Below are 24,526 nucleotides of genomic sequence, written 5' to 3'. Positions count from 1 at the left end.
ATGTTTTTTCGAAAAAGTACATTTATTTTGTAACTCACTTTAATAAAATGTGTTATAGAAATTTAAAATAAAATGAATTTAATTAAACTATTATTATTTTAAGTTTTCAAATAGGTTATTTTTCAATCAATCTCAAAATATCATCATCTAAATTGTTATTGTGACATGTATGTCAAATTCGACAGTTAATTATACATTCAAACGAAACATCAGTCTTCATTATGGTGTAAATGTAAGATACTTATTGATAAGTTTTTTTAATCATTAATTTATGTTACAATAATCAGTAAAATCGTGTCTATATCTAAGTACACATCAACTATGTAACACGAAAGAGAATTAAAAGCTTGAGGGACCATGAAAGACTTAGTTTTTTTTGTACTTATGTTGTATTCTTTAGATTGCACAACTTCATGCTTGTTGCTTAATACACAGAATAGTGGCTTCAGATTTTTTCCAACACACGTTATGCGGTGTCAGAAAATGGAGGTTGAACATCGCAACAAAGGAAGACACATGTGGGTTTGGGCCATCCCACATGTGACCTACGCAGAACAATCTCACGATTTTCTTAACATTCGCCATTTCAAAGCCACTCACATGCCTCTCTAACTTCAATTATTATTTGCCAATCATCCCAAAAGGCAGAAAGCTATAATAAAAATTTAAGAAAATAGATAAATTGTGAAAATTAGTATGATTTCATAAAAATTATATCAATTTAACATGATTTTTTTATAATAAAAATTATTAAAATAGACAAATTATTGAAATTGAATTAATTTCATAAAAATTATCAATTTAACATAATTTTTTGTAATAAAAAATATAAAAGTAAATAAGTTTTATTAGAAGTTCTGCAGTAATTATAGATAAAATAAATTTAAAGTACCTGACAAATTTAAATATATATGTGATTCATATCTCATCTTACGAACTAATAGGTTTTATAAATTGAGTTAAGTTTAAAATTTACTTTTTAATATTTATTTTAATTATATTTAATGTTTAAAATTCATTTTTTCACAAATTATATTAATTTAATATAATTTTATTATAAAAAAAAATAGTATCAGGGACATGATTTCGCTATAAACAAATTTTTTCACATCTTAACACAATTTTTTTTTCAATGAAATCAAATATAACTTTTTTATAAAATTTATTCATTTTAATAATTTTGGGGAAAAGAAAATCCACCATGTTGATCTGACAATATTAAAACTTGTGGTTTAATGATTAATTTCATTATCCATTGGACAAATCTTTGTAAGTTGTTCTCTATTACAGGATACCTACTTTGTCCCTTGTCGCATCATAGATTATACCAACTTTCTTAACGATTAAATGTGCGGTCATTGTGGACCCGAATCTTAGGTTTGCCACTTGTACCATTGTTGTTTTGCCCCAGGAATGGAATTAATGTTGCTTCTATTACTGTCTAATTTGTTCAAATTAAGAAATTTTTCACATGAAGATTTTTGCTGTCATGGTTATTTTAAGACCTCCTTACAATTTTAGTCTGATACGAGAGTTATAAAATATTCATTTTAAGGAAAAGAGATATGTTTTAAGATAACAACAATTTTTTTATTCTTATAGCTTATATATTATTTAAGATTTTATATCTTAAATTTAATATAATATCACCACATTGGAAAGGTCTTAATTATATTATGAAACTAAATAAATACTATACTTACAATGAATTTTTTGAAGAACAGTTTATTAGTTACAAACATTTTATTTAATTATTGCTTAAGCTATGTACTTAGTATATTCCTGCAGCAAGATGTTGAATCTCTCTTTTTGGCAAGAGATCATACTGGTTTAATGGAAATTATTATAATTTTTTTAACATGAGTTTAATTTCTAATGTAAAAAAAATTAAATTAATTTTATGTTTTTAATTTTATAAATTTAGATATTTTTAATTAAATTTTTCAAGTGAATCTTGGTTCGTCATCTTAATTATTTGTTTATATATATATTAAAAGATATAAAATTTTATAATTGATATAAAATGATATATTATAGTTAACCCTGGATTAATCAGTGGTGAATGTGGAGCATTACGTAACTCTCGTAACGAGTTATCTCTCCTACTATGCTTTCTGTTATTATGGTTTCCCTGAAACACAGCAAATCCACATCTGACACCATCACCTCAATCTTCATGGTCAATTTTTCCCAATTCTCTGTTCACCCTTTTTTCATTTTCTACCTCTTCAATCCAAGTATGCACTCTTAATTTTTCACCTCCATTTTCCTTTTTTCTTGTACAATTTCTATTATTTTATTGTCTGAGTTGTTATTCCATTTCTGTGTGTGACAATCAATGATCTATTTTTATGTAACTTCAGTTACATGTTACCCACATGCTTATGTTGTTCCAAAACATCTTGAATCAACAACGGTCACTCTACTAGGTACACCATTCTTAAATTCGGTTGACAGACACATCAATACATCAAGATCATTTTGTACATAGTGTCAACTAATTTCATTGCTCATTAAATACTATTGTTAATCACAATCAATCTGTTTGCACTCTTTTGGCCATCTCTTTTGCTGTGGATTGAACTATGCAAATTATGAAAGTGATACATTTCTGGGATTCCTATTAGGGATATCTCCATTTGCTTTTACAATTTTTTACCATGTAATGTCTCAGGAAGGTGTCAGTCCATGCATGTATACCACTCCGAAAGTATTTGAACAATCACTTCGCCAAGGAGAGATACACAAATGGATCATAACTGTAATTCGCCAAGAACACCGAGTTTTAGGCAAAGGAGACGCTCAAATGAGGTTGGTGTAGTGAATTAACATGTTTGCTTGTTGTGATTGGGGAAATGTTTACTTCAAATTTCAAGTTTTAATACGAAGTTATGCTGCTGCAAGACCTGTTATGTCAATTTAGAATGGTACACAGAAATATCAAGTTGAGAACATTTGATTCATGTAGTTGATGAAGTAATTACAGTGAATATGAACTTCCCTTTAACTTGTGCTAAAATATGTATAAGATACATCTACATGTAGTTGATGAAGTAACGGACTTCACTTTAACTTAAGTATAAATGAGAAATTTAATTTTGGAGAATTTGAAACTGATGCTAGCTTTTTCTATGCTAGATTCCTGCAGAGATAAACAAATCAAATGGAAACATTTTACTGGTGGATGATAAATTTAAGTACAGATCAATGTGGATTCGTGCATACTCATCTCTGTGGATGTTAGCTAGTGTCTCACTTATCATTTACTTAGGTCATCTTTACATCTGGGCCATGGTTGTTGTTATCCAAATATTCATGGCCAGTGAGCTCTTCAATCTACTTACAAGAGCAACTCAAGATAGACGTCTCCCGAAGTTTAAGTTCTTGAACTGGTAAGCATGCCTGCTACTGTAGTTTCTAAATGATAACTGTTTATCAGAAATGATTAATGTATAGTGTTTCACAAAGATAAGATTCCGAATGCAATGTCCAGGCACTTTTTCTTCACAGCAATGCTTTTCGTATATGGCCGTATTCTCAGTCAGCAACTTGTGAATACTGTGACCTCGGACAAATTCTTGTATAGGCTTGTGAGCAATCTGATCAAGTATCAGATGGTTATATGTTACTTCCTATATATTGCAGGTAAGTACTACCAAATTTATTCATAGGAATGTTGATGCATGATTATCCTATCTCAATTATTGTCAACCATGGTAAGAGAGGACACAGATAATTTTATATATTCAAGCAATATATCTACAGGTCCTGTTGAGTAACTTAATTTTGCTATCTGATATCATATTATTATTAGTCTTTTGCAGGTTCAAGAGTTTGTTGGGCTGTAATATATAAAAAACAATATTTCATTCCAGTATGGTTTTGTGTGGTATGTTCATTTCCTCTGTGATTTCAGGTTTTGTATGGTTTATTCTTTCATTGAAGAAAAGATATTACAAGTATCAGTTTGGCCAGTATGCATGGACACATATGATACTCATTGTTGTGTTTACCCAGTCTGCGTTCACTGTAGCCAACATATTTCAAGGAATATTCTGGTAACATGACTTCTGCTGAATTACTTGCTGATGTAATCTCCATTTTCTAAATCCTTCTTTTATCTTACTTAAAACATGTTTACTAATACGATTCTATGTTTCATTTATATTTGATCAGAAAATTGTTGAGCACAGTTACTTACAGAAAAGGATACATTTAATCAATAAACAAGAAATAGTTCCTAGCAATTTCATTTAATATAATGTATCCTGTGTTTTCTTTTCTGGATATGGTTGTGGAAAACTATATTTCAAAAAAGGCATTTAATGTTCTGAACTTGAGTAAGGAGATAATCAGATTTAAAGATGCTTCTATTAGATTAGTGATTTGATTGACTTGTACCAAGATTCTCAATACGAAGGAAAAGGGTGAAAGGAACAGAAATATAACAGGACTCTTTATAAACATGCATCATGATTCATGGAAGTTATATTATATATCATGTCCATATCTTTTTGCTCTTAAAGAGTTTCACTTTTCTACAAAAGCGTCATCCATACTTTTCTTCATTCAATGGAAATTCACAGGAGATTTTAATATCAGTAACTGCTTTGGTATTGCTAGTCACTGTGTTTTCCATACTTCAAACTTTTCTTACAATCTAACTAGTTAATATTATTATGAAAGGTTTATTTTCCCTGCATCCCTAATTGCTATGAATGACGTTGGCGCATATTTCTTCGGTTTCTATTTTGGGAGAACACCTCTGATCAAGCTTTCTCCAAAGAAAACATGGGAAGGTTTCATTGGAGCATCTGTTGCCACTATGATTGCTGCGTTTACAGTAAGCATCAGTTAGTAACATCCTGCTTTTCTTCAGTTCATTCTTTTAGTCCATAGTAACTGACCTCATTCTGGAGAGTCTTAAGGAATTTTGATCTTGTATGAACGAGTTAACCTTTTCATAACAATGTTTAGTTAAGGAATTTTGGGTCATTATATAATCGGGTTGACCTTTTCATAACAATGGTATAATTGAACCTAATGTTTCAGAGTTTGAACCTCTTTGAGGCTCCTATTCCTGTGAAAGGGAGTCCCAAATTCTCTAGGCCGCTAGGTGTCAGCCTCATTTGTTAAGAAATTTTGGATCTTTGTATGAACGGATTAACCAACTACCATCCCAGAAAACTTTAAAAATTCACATTTTAGTTATAACTGAACTCTCTAATATCATGTGTTTGACTCACAACCTCCCCTTTAAGTTAATTTAATGATATTTTTCAGTATAATTTATTTACATGATGATGTCACCTGTGTTTATGCAGTTTGCCTACTTCTTGGGTCGCTTCCAATGGCTAACATGTCCAAGGAAGGTAACAATCTTGATTGAGTGCAATCATCTTGGAGGAAATATCTATGTTGATCCTAATGCTTGTGTGAAATAAATTCAGGACTTATCAACTAGTTGGCTTCAGTGTGACCCTGACCCAATTTTTAAGCCAGAGTACATTCCATTGCCAGGACTGATTTCTCATTCGGTAAGATATCCTGGGATTTAGCAGCTGCTAAAAGAATTTAACACTGTCATGCATGTAGTAAACATTTATTAACTTTCTGGATGCTTGATGATATAAATGTGTAGTAATTTTGATAAAATTTCTCTGTATCTTTGTTATTATCAGGATCGGTTTATTTTGCATATGAAATAATCAAGTAATTTCAATATAACTGCACAAACCACTTAGTCCTAGATTCAGAGCTGTGGTAATAGTTTTTCATACATCAGAATAAATAAAAAGCTTTCACTATTGCTGAGAAAATTGTTTCATGATGGTGATTTACAAATTCACAGATATCATGTTGGGAAACAATGAATATTTCGAAAAGATCAAACCGGCCTAAATTTAAAAGATAAATAATTTGAAAGATAAAAGGATTGAAATCAACCTTAAAAATAAAATGAAGAATAAAAAGTATAATTTGGCCAATTTAGTATTATTATTCATGAATTAAGAGTTTAAAGATTGAGTTTTTCATTTTGCAACATTTTGTAGCTTCCTTGGAAAGAGATACCAGTTTTGCCAGTACAGTGGCATGCCTTGTGGTTGGGACTATTTGCGTCAATCATAGCACCATTTGGAGGTTTTTTTGCCAGTGGTTTCAAAAGAGCTTTTAAAATCAAAGTCTGTTCTTGCTCTTTATACTAGAGATTTATTTTGCCATCATTACCCTTACTCCATTCTCTTCAAAACTCCCAAAAACACAGTAACAACATTGATATCTTTCATTGGTTACAGGACTTTGGTGACAGTATACCGGGACACGGTGGATTTACAGACAGAATGGACTGTCAGGTTTGCTCTGAGATTGATAATTGTATACTATAATAATCCTTAGCATGTATATGAATAGTCTATTACTTAATTTAGGATAATTTTCAGTTTTTTTATAGTATTATAGATGGTTATCTTCACGCTTTAAGTATTTGGGTATTTTCTTATATTTTATTTCTACCCTTTTGTTATAAATAAGCTAGTATATTCCATAATCTTGACTTTTCGAAGTGCAATTGATACATAGTGCTTAGCACTTGACCATTTAAAGCACTTTCAATTTTACCATAAATCATGTAGTACTTTCTATGACATGCAATAAAGTAAACAAATATCTCGGTAGTTGCTGGGTTGAGAATGTTGTGTTTAATACTAAGTTATGCATCCTTTGCAGATGGTAATGGCTGTTTTTGTCTACATTTACCATCAATCATTTGTTGTCGTCGAAGACTATTCAGTAGAAATGCTTTTGGACCAGGTGCGACTCTAGTTTAAGCATTTTATTGGTTAAATTTCAATAATGTGAAAACTAGAGGATTCTGTTTCATTTCAGTTCTAATGTTGCACACATCTAACTCAAACACAGATTACATTTCACTATGTCCCTTGCCCATAAGAGTGTTTTGTTGTAAAATCATTTGCAATGTTTTCTCTATGCAGATATTGAGGAACCTTGGTTCAGAGGAGCAGCTGGCTCTCTATGCAAAACTCGGACATATATTGCAAGAAAGGCGTTTATGACAAGTTCACTCTACAATTAATAAGAGCATGCTTCAATTGGTGTTATATCTGTAGATGAAGACCTGTTGGAACAAGTGGTGTAGATTAGTAAATAATTTTTTTAGACTTTTTTGTTAACTGCTGAACTATATTAAGTACAGAGTGTAGCTACCTTGCATGTGACAATACATTCCTTATTTTCCCTCTAGGGCTTAACATTGACATTTAAAAGGGATTTTTAATGAGAAATATATTGGTGTTTTTCAATACTGTTTTTTGTTAGTGTTATCTATTATTAATTTATTGTGAAAGTCTCAATTTACAAACTTGTAGTACATTTTTTATTCATAAAATCTTTCTTCAAATTTCAATCAAGAATAGTTTTTTTTTTCCTCCTAACTTACATCCGCTGAAACAAAATTCTTTCAAAACCTGCAATTTCTTTTTCCTGATTGGTTTTGGCTGGAGTTCATCTCTCATCTAGTTATGTATTGAATCTCTGCATGTTCTCTCAACCATTCAAGCACTTTAGCTCCTTCTAGTATTTCTTGAACCTACAGGAAAGTTCAAAAAGATCATATCAATCAATGTGTTCTATTAGGAAAGAGACTTTGGCCCAAAGCACAATTTTTCTGTTTTGAAAAGGCAACCTATCCTACAATTGTGTAGACATTGTATATAATATACTTAATCAAAATGGTATGCAGTATGAAGTGCTATCCCTACATGGACCATTTTGAAAACGGTTCAAGATATTTGTAGTTCTGCATATATACATGAACCGATGAAGCAGCCAAAACAATAAACAACAGTAAATAAACAAGGAAGTATGATGCAAACCTGATCCTTCACCCGTTCCTCATCATATTCTTGATTTTGACGTTTGAATTCAGCAATGGAATTCTCAACCTCTTTGACGAGATCCTCGGTAGCAAACTACAAAACACACAAATGCACAAATCATTTTTATAAGCAAAAGTGACCTTTATACTTAGACAGATCACTGAGAATTGGTACACTTGTTCCATTTTTTGACAAGGAGAAAGAATTTGTTGTCAGCATGACCTGAACAAATATGTATATAATGGACACATCTTAAGCAAACATGCTACCTGCAGATTTTCACGCCTATATATATCACCCACTGCCAGATTCTGTTTTATCAAATTTGTTATATTTTCCTTCTGATGCTCAAGATATTGGTTCACAGCCTTTGGACTTGAGAGAGATGCCAGTTGTTGCTCACTTAGTTTCATTTTTGCCTGAGAGAGATCAGAGTTTGTTTGTCTTCCCATTAAACTGTGAATAAAAATGTAAAAAGATTGGCCTGAAAATGACGCATCATGCAATCAATACCTGTATTTCTAATAGGTTGGCTCCATAAAGCTGCCTACCTTGTTCCTCAAACAAGGATTGAGGTATATCAACTTCAACCATCTGAAAATGATAAGTTGCACAGATATTTCATCAACTTGTTGATAATGGTTTAGCTAAATTAAACACAGTCCTAACCTTTAAATAATTTCAGTCTTAAAGGTGGTGTTTAATCCTACATCAACTAGAAAGGCAATTTCAATAGAGCTAATAAAGCTTGAATTTCACTTTACAAGTTTATGAGATTGAATTGGACTTTAAATCCAAATTCTAAAATGGATATGTCTACCAAAAATAATGAAGATGATGATGATTACTCGGTATATCCATGTTAGATGCAAGTGTGCTTCATTATGCACACATAGAAAACACGTGCAAGGTACATGGTAATAACCTAGGAGATAAGACAAAATCAATCTAATGTAATATTACCTTAGAAATCTGATCTAAGATAGCATTATCAGTTGCTTGTTCTCGAGCTGTTTGCTCCACCTCTAGGCATCTCTGTAACAATAAGTCTTTGACCTGACAATTCATGCTAGAGAATTTTACTCTGCTTTCAACTCAACAAAATTCCTCAGTTCAGTTAACAATCATAGCAAGGGTAAAAAGGTCACCTGCTCCACTGTGCTGCATCCAGGGAGAAGCTTATCAGCAATAGAATCATCCAGTTCTGGCAAATCTCTGTAAAAAAGTTCTTTGCATTCAACCTGTTATGAATGAAAGAGAGTTTTAATAAGCATGATCAGTATATGCAGCCAAAGAGGTTTTTAAGCAATCTACAACAAGCAAATATGAGATGCTAAGCATGCACTTTGATGCAAAATGTGTGTACCCATGAAAATGGAATGAGCACTGTATACACTATATAGGAAAAGTTTAAATCCCTTTGAGAGGAAGTATAGTTGAATTCAGCAGAGGGACAAACAAACCCCTCACATGGAAAGCAACAAGTCAGTAAAACTGCCTTTGTGGGGGCCAACAATTACACAAGTTGAGCAAGAAAGGTAAATGCAAAGATAAAAGATGGTAATCACAATCGGCTGGAGATGAAAAAGTGCCATAAAGCGTATGAGACATATGGCCAAAAAGTAATTATTGTGAAGAATTTGGTATCAAGAGGACCAAAAGAAAAAACAACCATGCCAGTTCATGTTCCTAAAACTTAAACTCTTTTATTCAGCACTAGAAACTTACATTAAACTGAGCATGAACACCTCGAAGATTTTCCTGGTTCCATGTTTCAGGAAATACAAGAGGAAAAGACTTTGATTCACCTCGTTGAATTCCAATTATTGAATCAAGGAAACCTGGTAATACCTTGTCTCCGTCCTCTGTATCAAAATTAAAGCCTGCATAACTAATATAAGTTTAGAGGAAAAATCTACATGATCTATTACAGAAAGCAAAGACTTCCATCACTTATCCATTAGTTATCATCCTTCAAGCACAACACCAGACCTTTACTTTCAGCTGAAGGAATAGTTTTAACATTTGATTCATCTTGATCAATGGTTGTTGCTGAGATGTCAAGAACAGCAATATCACCCACCTGTGGACAGCAAAAAAAAATATTTTGTAGCAGAGTTTTTGATATAGTCAATATCAATTAATACAAATATTTATTATTAAGATAATATTAATAGATAACACAGAAAAAAAATGTTTTATAACTGTTATTTTTTAGCATGACATAGTAAAGATAAAAAATTAGCATAAAAAACTTCATTGTATCAGTCGTGACTAAATATAAAACACCCACGACAAAATCCCTATAGTTTGTTAATGCTTGCCTTAGAGAACTTAGAAGTTCTATCAAAAAAATGATTCCTAGAAGTTCCAATTAAACAGCTTTTCTAGTAAATAATGATTTTAAAAGGAAAAAATAAATATTAGCAGACTGGAATAAATTAAATTTAATCACCTGTAACCCTCTATCAGTAACCACTTTCAGTGCACCAATGGACTTGTAACGCCTTTTAAATTCTTGTTCAGATGCTATTTGAGCATCTATATCACTGTCTATCTCAACAACAATCTTTAAATTTTTGTATGCATTATTATCAGGAATCCATTTGATTTCTGGTGCAACATCAACAATCACATCATATCTGGAAAAGTGGAATCAGTGAGAATAATTAATATAATTGCATGTATAGTTATTGGCTGACTATATTATCATTCTTAATGATAATCTAAATTTGAATTCTCCGGTGGATTTTTATGTTGTTCCTCTGATGTGCCTTCAAAATACACTGATGTGCACTGATTTTGATGTTTTAAAACATATTAAAAAGATTTTTAAAGTACCAACATCAGTGTATTTTGAAGGTACAATAGAAAACAACACCAAAAAACCCAGCAGAGAATCTGAACTCTCACAATCTTCCTTTTCTCTATGTTATGAGAGAAGATAGTTTTAGTATTAAAGATGCAGCAAAGGAAAAGGAAAATAACAAGTCTAATGGTAAATATATTAAAAAATGTTTAACTTATAGGTTACCTAAGAGACCCAAGAGAAGAATATGTCTCCTCCATCTCAGAAAACTTAGTAACTATGCGTACTGAGTCCTGCAAAGCCCTCCCAGTAACCTATAAACAAAATTAATTATCAAAGGCCTAAGTGTAAGATCAGAATGATAGTTGATCTAATGATGTACTTTATTCAGTAATAACATCAAACAAAAGATCAGAAAAATATAAAGAAATTTTTAATCTGTTTATCAGTATCAAGTCCTCATATCAAAGACAATATTATTCGCACAGTTTAAATCAATGTGCTAACACTATTAAATAGACTTGGGTAATGAGGAAAGGTCAATGGTAAGTTTATGCTTCTGCAATGTGCATGAACGGATAAGCTTGTCTTTCAAGAATGAAGATTTCAATGAGGTTTGTGATGGATATGACTGCTTTGTAGTTATGAAAATAACAGATATAATTGCAAATAAAAACACAATTAATCTAAAATAGTTTAATACACTATCATGAAGAGATAAAGTAAGGATATAAAAAATAAGAAAATAGAAACTATATCACAACATACCGATGTCATAGCATGTGAAAGTGTCCTTCTTAAAATAGATTCAATAGTAGCCTTCTGGACATTTTGTCTCCCAACATAACCAATAAGAATCTCTTCTGGAACTTTCTTTCCCGGACGAAATCCAGGGACCTGTATTTAAAACCATGCTAAATTAGCTTACAAGACAACATACCATCCTCTGAAACCTGGATCCGTGACAATCTCAAGCAAACTATTTATGATATATGATGATGCAGTAAATTATTATATGATAAGATAGAACCAAGGCCGTAAGATTGTGAAGTTTAGTAACAATGAATTTTCTATGAGAAACAACACAGACCAGAGAGATCATAGTAATAGTTTCAAATTTAGAACCTAGAAGTTAGAAAAGGAAAATCTCCTTTGGCATACAAATAAATTGCACTATATTTGCGAACAATAATTTGCAGCATATATCTTCTTTGAGCCAGATAACATTTTGTTGAATTGCTATATAAAGCATAAGTAACCCGATATCACCTTTGCTTGCTTCATAAACTCTGCTATGACCCTTTTGTAACAATCCTCACATACCAATGGTGGAACCTCCACATGCAATTTAACCTGCAAAGGGAAAGAAATACAGCAGTAAATGTTCAGTGATATGTACTCTGGACAAAGAGATATGATTACCATTATCTAAGGTTTAATGATGCTTGCATAAATTTAGAATCAAATATAACCCCCTCTTCTTTATGTAACAAAATATGCTCATGTTGAAGGGAAAAATATACAAATATTTTATCAAATAATTGGCAGAGACCAATTAATTATATTTGAATGATGTTATCAATCAACTGGAGAGGATCCAAATTCACTTTAACATATCCCCCATACCCCTATGCAAGACTTTGAATAAACACTCAAGTTTGACTATAAAGCCACTGAATAAACACTCTATTTTGACTATAACTTTTAAGGTAAATTATGTATACACACACACACATACATATTAGACATATGACATATCTGTAATGAGTACAAAATACATTAACTTAAAGGAGAAAATAAACCAGTAACACTTAACTCTATCTTTCTTCTAAAATGTCCTAATTGTGGAGATTTCACAATTACTATTACCCATTATAAATTATAAAGTAAACGACAAATTCTGAAGTGCAAATTGCTTGTTAAATTGAACATCTAATAAATTTCCAAATAAAGCTTACAATAAAACTTATGAAAGTAGCCATGAGAAGTTTACCCACTCTAAAGGATGCAACACAAGAATGGAAAAGATGGATAAAAGAGAAGATCATACAGTGGATTTGAGTTGCTCTGTTTCTGTAACCTTCAGTTCTGCTGGAAGACGGTCCTGTTCCGTGCCAACTGCGACTGAGGAAGAGGAAGAAGCAGCTGAGACTGTGAAGGGGGAAGAGAAAGAATTGTAACGAGAGATAAAGGGTTGAAAGAGATGATCATGAGGTGCAAAAAGTTTAAGGGAATTGAATTTGAAGACTGAAGAGTTGGCATTAGCAAGGAGAAGAATTTTGTTTGAAGAGAGAAACGAACTGGGAAGAAGAAAACTTGTAAAGGTTCGAGTGCAGAGTTCCATGGTTTCTCTTACTCTGCAGACAGACACAGATACTGTTGTTTAGATAAAATAAGATAATGTCGGTTTAATATTTATATTTTACTTTAATATTTATTTTAGAACATAGTATAACGGTATCAGTAATGTATACAGTTAAGTGTCAAATAATCATGTGAACCTATTTTATTTAGGAGAGGTTATAAAGTTATCCATTGTGTTACACTTTTAAATATAAAATATTGTGGTTAAATTGAACAGAAAATAGGACTAATAAATTAAAAACTATAATTTTGGATGTATAATTAATGATGATGCATATATTTAAAATATCCTAAATTCCTTTAACTTATGAAATATTTTGTTATAACTGAAATAGCTTAATATTTTTAAAAATGAACAATTTTTCAAATTTAATTTACAAAAATATATTTTTATTTATTAATTGTTCAGTTGGCATTTAACTCAAATAAAGAGATGAAAAAAATATGTTTTAATTGGAAAATAAAGAATAAAGGAATAAAACAGTTTCCGATTCATAATCACTATATATTTAAGTAAATAGTTTTTTATATTTATGACCTACAAGTTTTATTTAATTTTTTTAATTTGAAATAAGAAGTGTTTGAGAACCACGTTTCAGCTACAAACATTAAAGTTCATAATATTTGCATTTGGTTTAAGTGATTACTCATATACTTAGTTTGACATAATCCAAAATTAGCATTGATTACACATTTTTATCTTACCAATTATTAATTTTATTTCTTTTAATTCTTTCTTCTTTTTGTTGTTGAGTTTAATGTTTTTCTCATCTAAAATAGGATTTCTCTATTTATTGGTTTCTCTTAACATGCTTATGAGTGCATTAATTTTTTCTCACCTCATTTTATTTAATTAAAGGGATAATGATATTTTTTTTACTAATCACATAATAACACGTAAATAATGTTAAAATGTTATTAAAAAAATATTGTCAAAGTATCATTATTCTTATTAAAAAAGCATATTATTTTTAGTTTTATCTCATTTTTTTTAGAAGTTATTATATTTATATTTATATTTCTTTTTTTTTTTCTAGTCATTTTTTAAAAAAATCATTATTTGTTATGTGATCAAGGAGAAAAAAAATAAAAATTAAATTTATAAAATCTAAAATACATAAATTTATAAATGAAAGTACTTTAAAACAAAATTCTTACAAGGGAGTTAATCTAAGCTTTGAAAAATATATCGTTATATAAATTTTAAATTAATATTTACTCCATACATGGCGAGGAAATAAGATGAACTGTGTTACACATTTATAAAGCTTTGTTGAATAATTAAAATGAACAACATGGAGATAAATATATAGGTCATCATCATTGTCTTAAGCATAGTTCAAAATCAGTTTTCCATAAAAGTCACCTTCTAAACTCAACTGTTGGGATTTGATGAGTTCATGGACAGTGTTTACGTAAAAGAAACATATAATAACAAGTCAAAAGTTTGCATTCTAGTAAAAGGAGAATATTCATCCTCTAATTCATCAGAAAACATAGATAAAACCTACGAAAAAAATGAATTATCACATCAGACAACATTGTAATTATGTTCTTGTGCTACAATGATATTGTAAAGTATCATAATTTAACAAAAGAAAAATACTTACTTCAATGATTTTGGATGACAAAGATATATATTTAACCCTTTGCATTATTTCAAATAGCTCAATCAAAATATATAAGGAATCAGTATCTTCAGCCAACCAACGTACATCAATATATATTTAAAATAATAACCAGTATATTTAAAATATTGAAGCCTTGGTGTTTGAAGCTCAAAGACACAGTTAGACTGAATATGTCACAAAGTTTGAGAGTAGTGAGAGATGTACATACAGAGAGTTTAGGAAGTTTGCTCACAACATACTGGTGATGGATGGTGTATCAATAATATGCTCAATGATGGAATGTACCAAATGAACATTATATGGATCATAACACTTTAAATTAACATTGAAAATATTGGTGGAAGTATCTCTGCAAGACAAAAAATTATCTACGAAATCCTCAAAAAATATAGCATCTTGGAATGATGCATCATCGAAGTTAATAACGGGCAAGGAAGCCCAGAGATACCTATACCGTTTGTTCATAACAGATGTTTGAACTGCGGATTTTGCATTCACAAAAGAAAGGATGTGTAGAATAATTTCCCCAGGTAACTCAATTAACATTTCTTCTTCCTTCTCCTTATCTTTCCACTTATTTTTTTCCTCTTTCTTTTAAGACTCTCTTCATATTCTCCGTTCATTACTGTAAAGGTTTCTTCTCATCATATTCTTCCTCTTCTCAAATACCTATATTTATAGTATTATTTTTCATTTTTTTCAAGAATTACTATTATTTGTTTTATTTTAATTTTATTTAAATTCACTTTATTATATTTTATCTTCTAATTATTATTTTTTCAGCAATGATATTAAGTGTTATATAAAAAGTAATTATCTTAATTTATTAAGATTCCGATGTTAATTCTTATCCAAGCAATATTGTAACGAAGATGGTGAATATGAAAAGTTATTATTATAAATAATAAGGTGAAAAAGAACGTGTGAGAGTAATAAAGATAAGGAAGAATGTGATAATATAAATTTGCATGCGTTTTGTTTGGGAGTTTTGTATGCACTGTAATTTGTTGTATGATAAATACTATCAGAAAATCAAACGATTGAGTGTCTAATATTTGCATGCGTTTTGTTTGGCAGTTGCGCAGTCCTTCCATTGGTTATCTCTCAATCATTCAACATGTAACTTCTCAGATTAAAATCATTGATTGATGCTCCCCTATCAATATGCATTAGCTCTAATTCAACAAGTTCCCCCTATTGTTTTGTAACAGTAACAGCAATGAATTAATCAAAGTATCAATTTCAGATTAAGTGCAAACAAGTATCAGATTATTTAAAAACACGTATCAGAGCAGAGTAACTAATGCTTGAAGCTAATGGAGTTGTGTATGCAAGCATTCAAAATACTCAAATTGATTTTACAGCGGATATTATACAAAGAGTATAAGAATGCATTAACACATCTATCATCAGAATAAGTGGTTCAGAGTAAATGATTTATTAGATAGAAAGTTTAAACCACATTTTCGCGTTTTAATCGATTGTGCTGTTTTTGCAGTCGATTAAATTTTGCAGAGCAGCTAATGTTCCATTTCACTAAAATGTAAGCATGTTATGTTGTGTATAAAAAATGTAGATCACATTCTAATCAACTTCGTTAGTTGTTAGTACATATATAGAGTACAATTGTGAAATGATAGAGTCATCAATTTAGTATGAGTGTGCAAGAAAAATATATGACAGTGAATTTAACAGTCTTGCAATCATACATACAGATCATTCATTTTTAGTCAATCAGTCACATGATGTATTTCAAAATAGATCATTTCATGTATAATTTCATAACAAAAGTACGAGCATAGATTCAAACATAAATAGCTTAATAGCCAATTTTTACATTTTTTCATTTTTTTCAAAATAGAAAATCATCAAAACAGACATGACAAAGACTTTAAACTCCTATTCTGATCCAGACATTTCAGTAGAATCCTCATCAGTTGACTCATCTTCAGACTCTTATATTCAAGAAGCACTGTCTATATAATTCTTAATTAGTTCATCCACTTTCTTTCCAATTCTGAACACAGATTTTTGAACCCTCAAGATCCTGTTAGAAGCCCTTTTAAATTGATCAACAACGTATTGTTCAAATTCAGTCTGTGGAGTGAAAGAAGAGTTGTCTTCACCAAATAAATAATTTTTAACGTCCTGAGGCATGGCAGAGGAGGAAGATGAATCACCTATTAACTCAAAAGTTTGCATTCTAGTAAAAGGAGAACATTTATCCTCTAATTCATTAGAGAACATAGATAAAACCTACGAAAGAAAATGAAATACCACATCAGAAAACATTATAATTCTATTATTGTGCTACGATGATATTGTAAAGTATCATAATTTGACAAAAGAAAAACACTTACTTCAATGATTTTGGATGACACGGATATAGATTTTGCCCTTTGCATGATTTCAAATAGCTCAATCAGAGTATATAAGGAATAAATATCTTTAGCCAACCAACCTACATCAATATATAGTTCCTCCACAAAGAGAAGATTGATCTCAGTGAAAAAACAAAATAAATCATAACCAGTATATTTAAAATATTGAAGCTTTGGTGTTTGCAGCTCAAAGACACAGTCATCTTCATCAAACTCCCCTTCCACTTCCAAACGTGATATATTTAAGTCTACAAGGTTGGGGATAGAGATTTTGAAGGTATTGATTTCATCAAAGTATGTACATCTATCAATATATAAAGATTCCAAACTGACACAACCCTTATATGGATCAAAAGAGTTTTCCCGTCCAACCACAAATCGACAACAGCAGAGGTGTAGGTGTTTAAGAGAGGGAATATCGAAATTTTTGGTCAGACTGAGTATGTAAGAAAGTTTGAGAGTAGTGAGAGATGTACATACAGAGAGTTTAGGAAGGATATTAACATTACAATCAGCAAAGATTGTAAGTACCTGAATGGTAGTGGTGATGGATGGTGTATCAATAACATGGTAAATGATGTCATGTACCAAATGACAATCATGATGGTCTTTGTGATACTTTAAATTAACATTGAAAACATTGGTGGAAGTATCTCTGCAAGACAAAAAACTAAATACAAAATCCTCAAAAGACATTGCATCTTGGAATGATGCCTCATCCAAGTTAATAACCGGCAGGGCAGCCCAAAGATGCCTACACCGTTTGTTCAGAACTGATGTTTGAACTGCAGTTTTTGCATCCACAAAAGAAAGGATGTGTAAAATAATTTCGTCAGATAACTTAGTCAACATATCTTCTTCCTTCTCCTTATCTTTCCACTTATTTTCTTTCTCTTCCTTTGAAGACTCTCTTCCGTAAATATTGTCTCCTTTCACTTCTGTAAAGTTTTCTTCTCTTTATATTCTCCCTCTTCTCAAATACCTATATTTATAGTATTATGTTTCAATTTTTTCTTTCAAGAATTACTATTATTTTAATTTTATTTAAAATTACTTTATTATATTTTATCTTCTAATAATTATTTTTTCACCAGTAATGCCCCGACAACTTATAGAGAATATTGACTGCTCCCACACATCACCACGAGACTTTCCAATGTGCTTTTCAATGTGTTTTGTCCTCACTCACATACTTTCCAAGAAAACTTCCCAGAAGGTCACCCATCCCTAAATTACTTCAGGCTAAGCACGCTTAACCATGAAGCTCTTATGGGTTAGGCTACCGAAAACCAAAATCATTTTGGTGATATGAGTAGCCAAATCAATCCCTTTAAGTTATCCTTCAACTGTATAGTCTCATACCTATATAGTCTCTAGATCCCTCTCATTCCGGTGTATGTTCGATTCATCCATGTGTCCCTTAAGCCTGCTAGGAGTCGCTCCTTGTCAGTGCCCCTTGCACTTCGTGCTTCTTGCACCGGCGATCACTCTCCGCCCTCGTCGGTGTCCGGGTGTCACATGCTAATGTAACATCCCAAAAATACAGTCTAAAACTATATAATAGAATAATCACATTAAATAATAATACAGATCAGTCTTACACTAAAGTAGAGAGTACGGTTATGGCCGAACGGCCTTACAGAAAGAGTTACAAATTTAAACTGTACAGTGGTACAAATCTGACTGAACAGTTTACAAAATACTATATCGAACGGTCATACGAAACAAAAGGGGAAGGTAATCGAACGATCACCTTACTATCAGGCTAGAGCTACTAACCGAACGGTTCTACGGTTCGGTCTTAACCTCTACCTCTACTAGGTTTTCTTCTTCCAGCGCCTCTTCCAACAGCTGATCTCCTTCTGCTCACATCCACACGGATGATCATTGCAATGACAAAGACGAACGTACAAAACAGACAAGACAGAAAACACAGGGTAAGCTTATGTAATTTAATTCATGTATAAACATACATTTAACTCAATCAAACACACAAGATAAATTTCACCATACGTTTCAAGCAAAGCCTAATACTAGACTGACTGTTCGAACTGTATGAAATCTGTGTAGCTACGACGTTCGTGCACCCGGATGATGTAGAAACTGGGATACCCTCAACAGCTGCCACCCGAGGTTAGTCCTATCTGTCGAAATTAACCATAAGGACTAGGACCTCCTGCCGTTCCCACACATGACCTACCCTCCTTTACGTGAGGACGAGTACTAACGGAACATCAGGATGAACCGCCAGCTTAGCATAACCACATTCATACTTTACCAATTTCAATATTCATTCATGAGTCATTCCTCCCCGGAACGCTCGTCCATAATCCAACACATTTCATCCATATCATATTCTCTTATCTTTCCTTATTATTCATCTCACTTAAACATTTCTCACAAAGATCCGTAAGGGTACCAAATACCGAACGTTCAACCTTACTCAGAACGAGACCGAACACTTGGAGCGAGACCAAGAGGTCTCCAGTTCCAGAATGGATTTAGACCAAGAGGGTTACTATCGGGTTGAGAAAGAAACAAAATACAATCAAATATCACAAGAGGCGAATGGAACGAACGTTAATTACAAAGTGAGTCAATTAGATGAACTGACTCTTGAGAGCTTCAGCCGAACACCGAAATGACCATGCCTAGTACTAGGGCTCTAGGCCGTAACCAATGGATATAGACACTTCAAGACCTTCCGAGAATAATACTTAGAAGAATTCCCATAAAGAAACCGAACGCTTATGAAAACTTAGCTTATTTGGGTTTAGCATCAGGAAAACCGAATGCAGTCAATGACCGAGCACGGTACAGGAAACTCTATTTAATTTGGACGAACGTCATTTTCATCAAGATATATTATATGAAAAAGAATGAGTGCTTAGTGTAAGACCGATAAATATATATTTTTGATGTGTGGGAGAATGTAAGAGCCTGAAAATAATAAGGCTATTGGGCCTTATGTTGAGGCAGTCAGCCCATAAACTAAGGACCTATGACCTTAGGAAGGGGTTTTCTAAAAATCAGAATTCCTTCATTTTGTCAACTTTCTTTCTCTCTCTAAAACCCTTGCCCTAAAATTTTCTCTGCCTTCTCTCTAGATTTTCTCTTCACTGAATCGATCAAATATTGATTTGAAGGTGTTTCCGTGCTCGCTGCACCAAGGGCTTCAGTTTGAACCGAACGTTTTTCCATTCCGACCGGTAAGTGTTTTTTCCCTTTTCTTCAACCGTTCTTGAACCTAAGCCATGCAAGTTGCTGGTTGCCGATTATTGGTAGCTTTTTCTTTAGTTTCTCTATCCCTTTCAACTCTAAGAAATGTGCTCTGCACCAATTTTTGGTGGCTTATAGGTGCTGTCAAACTCGCCTCTGTGAGGAGGTACTGTTAAAGCGTTCCTAGGAAAGGTACTGTTAAGCTTTCCAGGTAAGAGGAGCTAATTATTTTTGTATGAGTTTATTTTATAAAAATATATGCATATGAATGTTGAACTGGTGTGTTCTTGTGAAACTATTTTATGACTTTTATTGTATTGGGTGTTATAACTGAAACTGTGAAATTGTGCATGATGTGATGTGATGTGATGAATTTAATCCGTTTTGAATGAGTTTGTTGGCTGAAATTGATCTTGTTGGAAGGTCTGGAGTAAGGGTTATGTAATAGCATGTATATGGGTATTAAATAGATGTACAGGTACTGTTTGAGGTTGCTGTGAGAGGAAGTGAAAATATTAAAATTAGGCATTTTAGATTTAGAGCATAAGAGAACACGGTAGATAATTTAAATAAATTAATTGTTAATTATTGAGAGCCTTTCTTTGTTGGTAGGATAGAGGAACCTTAAAAACCTGAGTTGGCACATCCCTGATCATAGAGCAGCCCTCGCCTGGTCCAATCAGTTGTGACTAGTCATATGTGCTGGCGTCGAAGGTGAGTTTGATGCGTTCAGACATCTGGGTCTTCTCCAGTGACCAATTGGGGGAAAGTAAGATCTCTACTAGGATGAAAATAAAATAAAACAAGTTGATTGTAGATCCATAGAGTTATCATGTGTTAATTTCTATATATATATATAATAAAGTAAGGATAGTTGTTTCTTATATTGAAACGTGAGTGTTAATCAATAATTATATTACTTGTAAATTGATGCATTTTATGAGCTGTTATAGGTTAGTTGGAGTTGTTTGGTTCTTGGTATTGATTAACTTAGATTCAATTGTGGAGATGTTATTTTTATAATTTGTGAGTGGTGAGTAATGTATATTGTTGAGATTGTGTATATGTTGATTGTGGCAGAAAGTATATGATTACAAAGTGATGAAAGTTTGATCCAAGTTGTAAATCAAGTTCCATCTATGTAGGATCTCTTGGTGAGATCCTTAGTGTTTTAGAATGAAAGTAGGAGCTCGGTCTTGGGGGTCATTCTGAAACTCCAATGGCTAATAATACTCAAGTAGAGGGATTAATCCATGTGGTGAGGAGTAGTAGGAGGTCTTAGTCTTCGGGGCTTCCAGTGTGCCTCAAGGCCCGGAACAGGCTAACCTCGTGAGTGTGGCAGGGTGGGGAACCCAAGTTTCATAAGTCACCATGAGTGCAAGACCCGCCATAGCTCGACTATCATTCTAAAGTCCGGACGAGTCAAGTCTAGAAGATAACATGGTAGGATGTATGCCTTAAACTGTTTTGATTTAAGTTAACTCTTGTATGTTATGTGCTTGATATGATGCATGCTTTTATATAATTAGCTCATCGTTGCTTGTTTGTGTGCTTGTTGTGTCGTGTTTCTGTTGCAATGATCATCCACTTGGATGTGAGCAGAGGTGGATGAGGTACCCCGGAGCAGGCCCTGGATTTGCAGCTTAATTTGTTTAGGATTTCTTAGTTAAGTTATACTATCTTGAAATACTCTTATTGATGTTTAAAGTTTTAAATTATAGCCACTTTTAGGATGATTGTAATTATTAAAACTTTAGCTGCAAGTTTGACTCCTAACTGTTATTCTATATCAGAATTGTGGACTACCATAATATATATTTGTTATATTTTGGATGTCATAATGATAACAAGTGTTATATGAAAAGTTATTATTATAAATAATTTCAATATATATAATAAGAAGGTGAAAAGAGTGTGTGAGAGTAATAAAGATAAGGAAGAGTGTGATAATATAAATTTGCATGCGTTTTGTTTGGGAGTTGTGTGTGCACTCTAATTTGTTGTGTGATAAATACTGTCACAAAATCCAACCATTGACTGTCTAATATTTGCATGCGTTTTGCTTCGCAGTTGCTTATGCAGTCCTTCCATCTTATCTCTCAATTATTAAACCTGATTGCTAATAAATACTCTCACAATATCCAAAGATCTTCGACCCTTTCTATGCACTCAAATTATTAATTATTTTATATTATTACATATTGTTGATGTTGTCCTATATGAATGTTGTATATATATGAATGTTGGTATCTTATTAGAACATTTTTTCTTTTTGAATAGTCACTTAAACTTATACGTGCTTATCATACTTTATATTACTTAGCATGTTTCTTCTTGTTCATTATCAGCTCCTAGAGACCTAATTATTTCTATCATTCTAGGTCCTTCCCCTAGAAGTTAATTAACGAACTAATTAACTAACTAATTACGGTTAACTAATCATAGTTAACTAACAACATTTAACTAATCATAATTAACTAACTATGGTTAATTAATCATAATTAATTAATTATGATTAACTATCTGTAATTATCTAATCATATTTAACTAACCATAGTTAATTAACTATGATTGACTAACCATGATTAACCAAATAATCATGATTAACTAATTACAATTAATTAAGTAATCATGATTAACTAACCATGATCAATTTATTAAAACAAAAATTAATTTAATTGAGATCAATTCAGTTAATACAAACTATTTTTTAATACTATACAGCATCATTTTAAAATTCAGGAGTCAGATATTGAAAATCAATATATTTATCTAGCCAAATGATCGAAGGAGTTATTGATCCTTTATATATATGGATACACATTTAGAACATCTTCATTAAATTCAAATGATTTGTATCCTTGTATTTTCTCTTAACTAAGTCTTACATTTACATTACAAGCATTACAAGTTCCCTTTTGTTGACATGCAATATAGATTTCTCCCCATCTCCCCACCCACCAGAAAGTTGAGACTATGGTCATTTTCAACTATACATTGATACCTTTTGGGAAGGAGACATCATAATTAAAAAGATAACTGAGAATGGAAAGCATGTCATACCTCCAGTCTAAGGTGCAGGGAGCTTTTTTCATATTACACATTCAACAGTCCATGTCAGGACAAGCCCACACCATATACCATTACCTTATGGCTCCCATTTGGGTCACTAGCTAGCATGACCTAGCTCAGCAAATTACTATAGTTTATAAGAGTTTATAAACAATGATTTTTGTTATAATCCCTCCGATGTAGTACTACTATATCTTCTAATTTTTATCATGATTAATTGCACGAGTCTCCCAAGTTTTCTAATATAAGTTTGTATGATTAATTGAACCGACAATGCGATTTCAAAATATAGATTTCATTGTTTTTCATGAACTTGCATTTCAGTACGAATCTAAAAGGAATATGCCATAAAATGGCATCACACCAAGAAAAAATAGTTCTGACATGGCACCGAAAGAGTTCAAGAGAATATGCCAGTGCAGTATTCGATAACAACAACCTTATTCAATAAGAGCAACCTTAACTCTTGATCATTGCAGCGGTGGATGTTGTTGTCTACGGGAAATATTATTTAAATTTTGTAACTTGAAGACGATTCAAGTTCTGATATGAAATTCAACATTATCAGGACGGATTTCCAATGCTGTGGTGGTAATGTTATCAAGAACCTAACACTCGTTGCTTGCTACAAAAGATGGGATTTCAGTATTTCACTTTTAAATGCACCACTTAGATATGTGCCTGTTCTTATACACGTATTCCTTCCAACCACGTTTCAAATTATTCATGTTGTTTGTGTGTTATGTTAAACACAGTACCATCTTTTCTGTTTTCTCATAACCATGAGATAAAGGTGAAATAGATACATGAAAATGAGCAGCAACTACAATAATAAGGCGGCTAATTTTATTTAAATTCACTTTATTATTTTTATCTTCTAATTAATATTTTTTCAGCAATGATATTAAGTGTTATATAAAAAGTAATTATCTTAATTTATTAGGATTCCGATGTCAAATCTTATCCAAGCAATAGTGTAACGAAGATGGTGAATATGAAAAGTTATTATTATAAATAATTTCAAAATATATAATAAGAAGATGAAAAAGAGTGTGAGAGTAATAAAGATAATGAAGAATGTGATAATATAAATTTGCATGCGTTTTGTTTGGAAGTTGTGTATGCACTCTAATTTGCTGTATGATAAATACTATC

At 31.9% G+C, this 24,526-nt stretch overlaps 2 protein-coding genes across 6 annotated transcripts; one reads left to right on the top strand and one right to left on the bottom strand.

Annotated features, from left to right (window-relative positions):
- Nucleotides 1-2,748: 2,748 nt before the first annotated feature.
- On the top strand, nt 2,749-7,073 carry LOC124839509 (phosphatidate cytidylyltransferase 1-like). The gene is made up of 11 exons (XM_047315339.2): nt 2,749-2,811; nt 3,139-3,392; nt 3,494-3,645; nt 3,917-4,058; nt 4,687-4,843; nt 5,325-5,372; nt 5,451-5,537; nt 6,054-6,182; nt 6,297-6,353; nt 6,727-6,810; nt 6,993-7,073. The coding sequence occupies exons 1-11, from the start codon at nt 2,749-2,751 to the stop codon at nt 7,071-7,073; spliced, it is 1,254 nt and encodes a 417-aa protein (XP_047171295.1).
- Nucleotides 3,463-13,092, bottom strand: LOC124839494 (trigger factor type chaperone family protein). Of its 5 annotated transcripts, none has more exons than XM_088095897.1 (14): nt 12,755-13,092; nt 11,974-12,057; nt 11,473-11,601; nt 10,930-11,018; nt 10,351-10,537; nt 9,888-9,978; nt 9,624-9,778; nt 9,044-9,136; nt 8,859-8,951; nt 8,409-8,489; nt 8,165-8,314; nt 7,893-7,988; nt 7,485-7,606; nt 3,463-3,599 (listed from the first exon to the last, which is right to left on the bottom strand). In XM_088095897.1, the coding sequence occupies exons 1-13, from the start codon at nt 13,046-13,048 to the stop codon at nt 7,529-7,531; spliced, it is 1,620 nt and encodes a 539-aa protein (XP_087952023.1). In that variant the 5' UTR covers nt 13,049-13,092; the 3' UTR covers nt 3,463-3,599; nt 7,485-7,528. The 5 variants fall into 5 exon arrangements, 3 of the variants coding, with proteins under 3 accessions (XP_087952023.1, XP_047171274.1, XP_047171273.1); XR_015781429.1 differs by having other exon boundaries at nt 3,481-3,599; nt 7,457-7,606; XR_007028943.2 differs by lacking the exon at nt 3,463-3,599 and adding an exon at nt 6,812-7,135 and having other exon boundaries at nt 7,457-7,606.
- Nucleotides 13,093-24,526: the final 11,434 nt, after the last annotated feature.

The sequence above is a fragment of the Vigna umbellata genome, chromosome 1 (assembly GCF_029865625.1).
Source record: "Vigna umbellata cultivar VRB3 chromosome 1, Vumbellata_1.0, whole genome shotgun sequence".
In the NCBI taxonomy this organism is placed as follows: Eukaryota; Viridiplantae; Streptophyta; class Magnoliopsida; order Fabales; family Fabaceae; genus Vigna; species Vigna umbellata.
The sequence above is the reverse complement of the archived record's forward strand: the minus strand, read 5'-3'. Positions and strand labels throughout refer to the sequence as shown.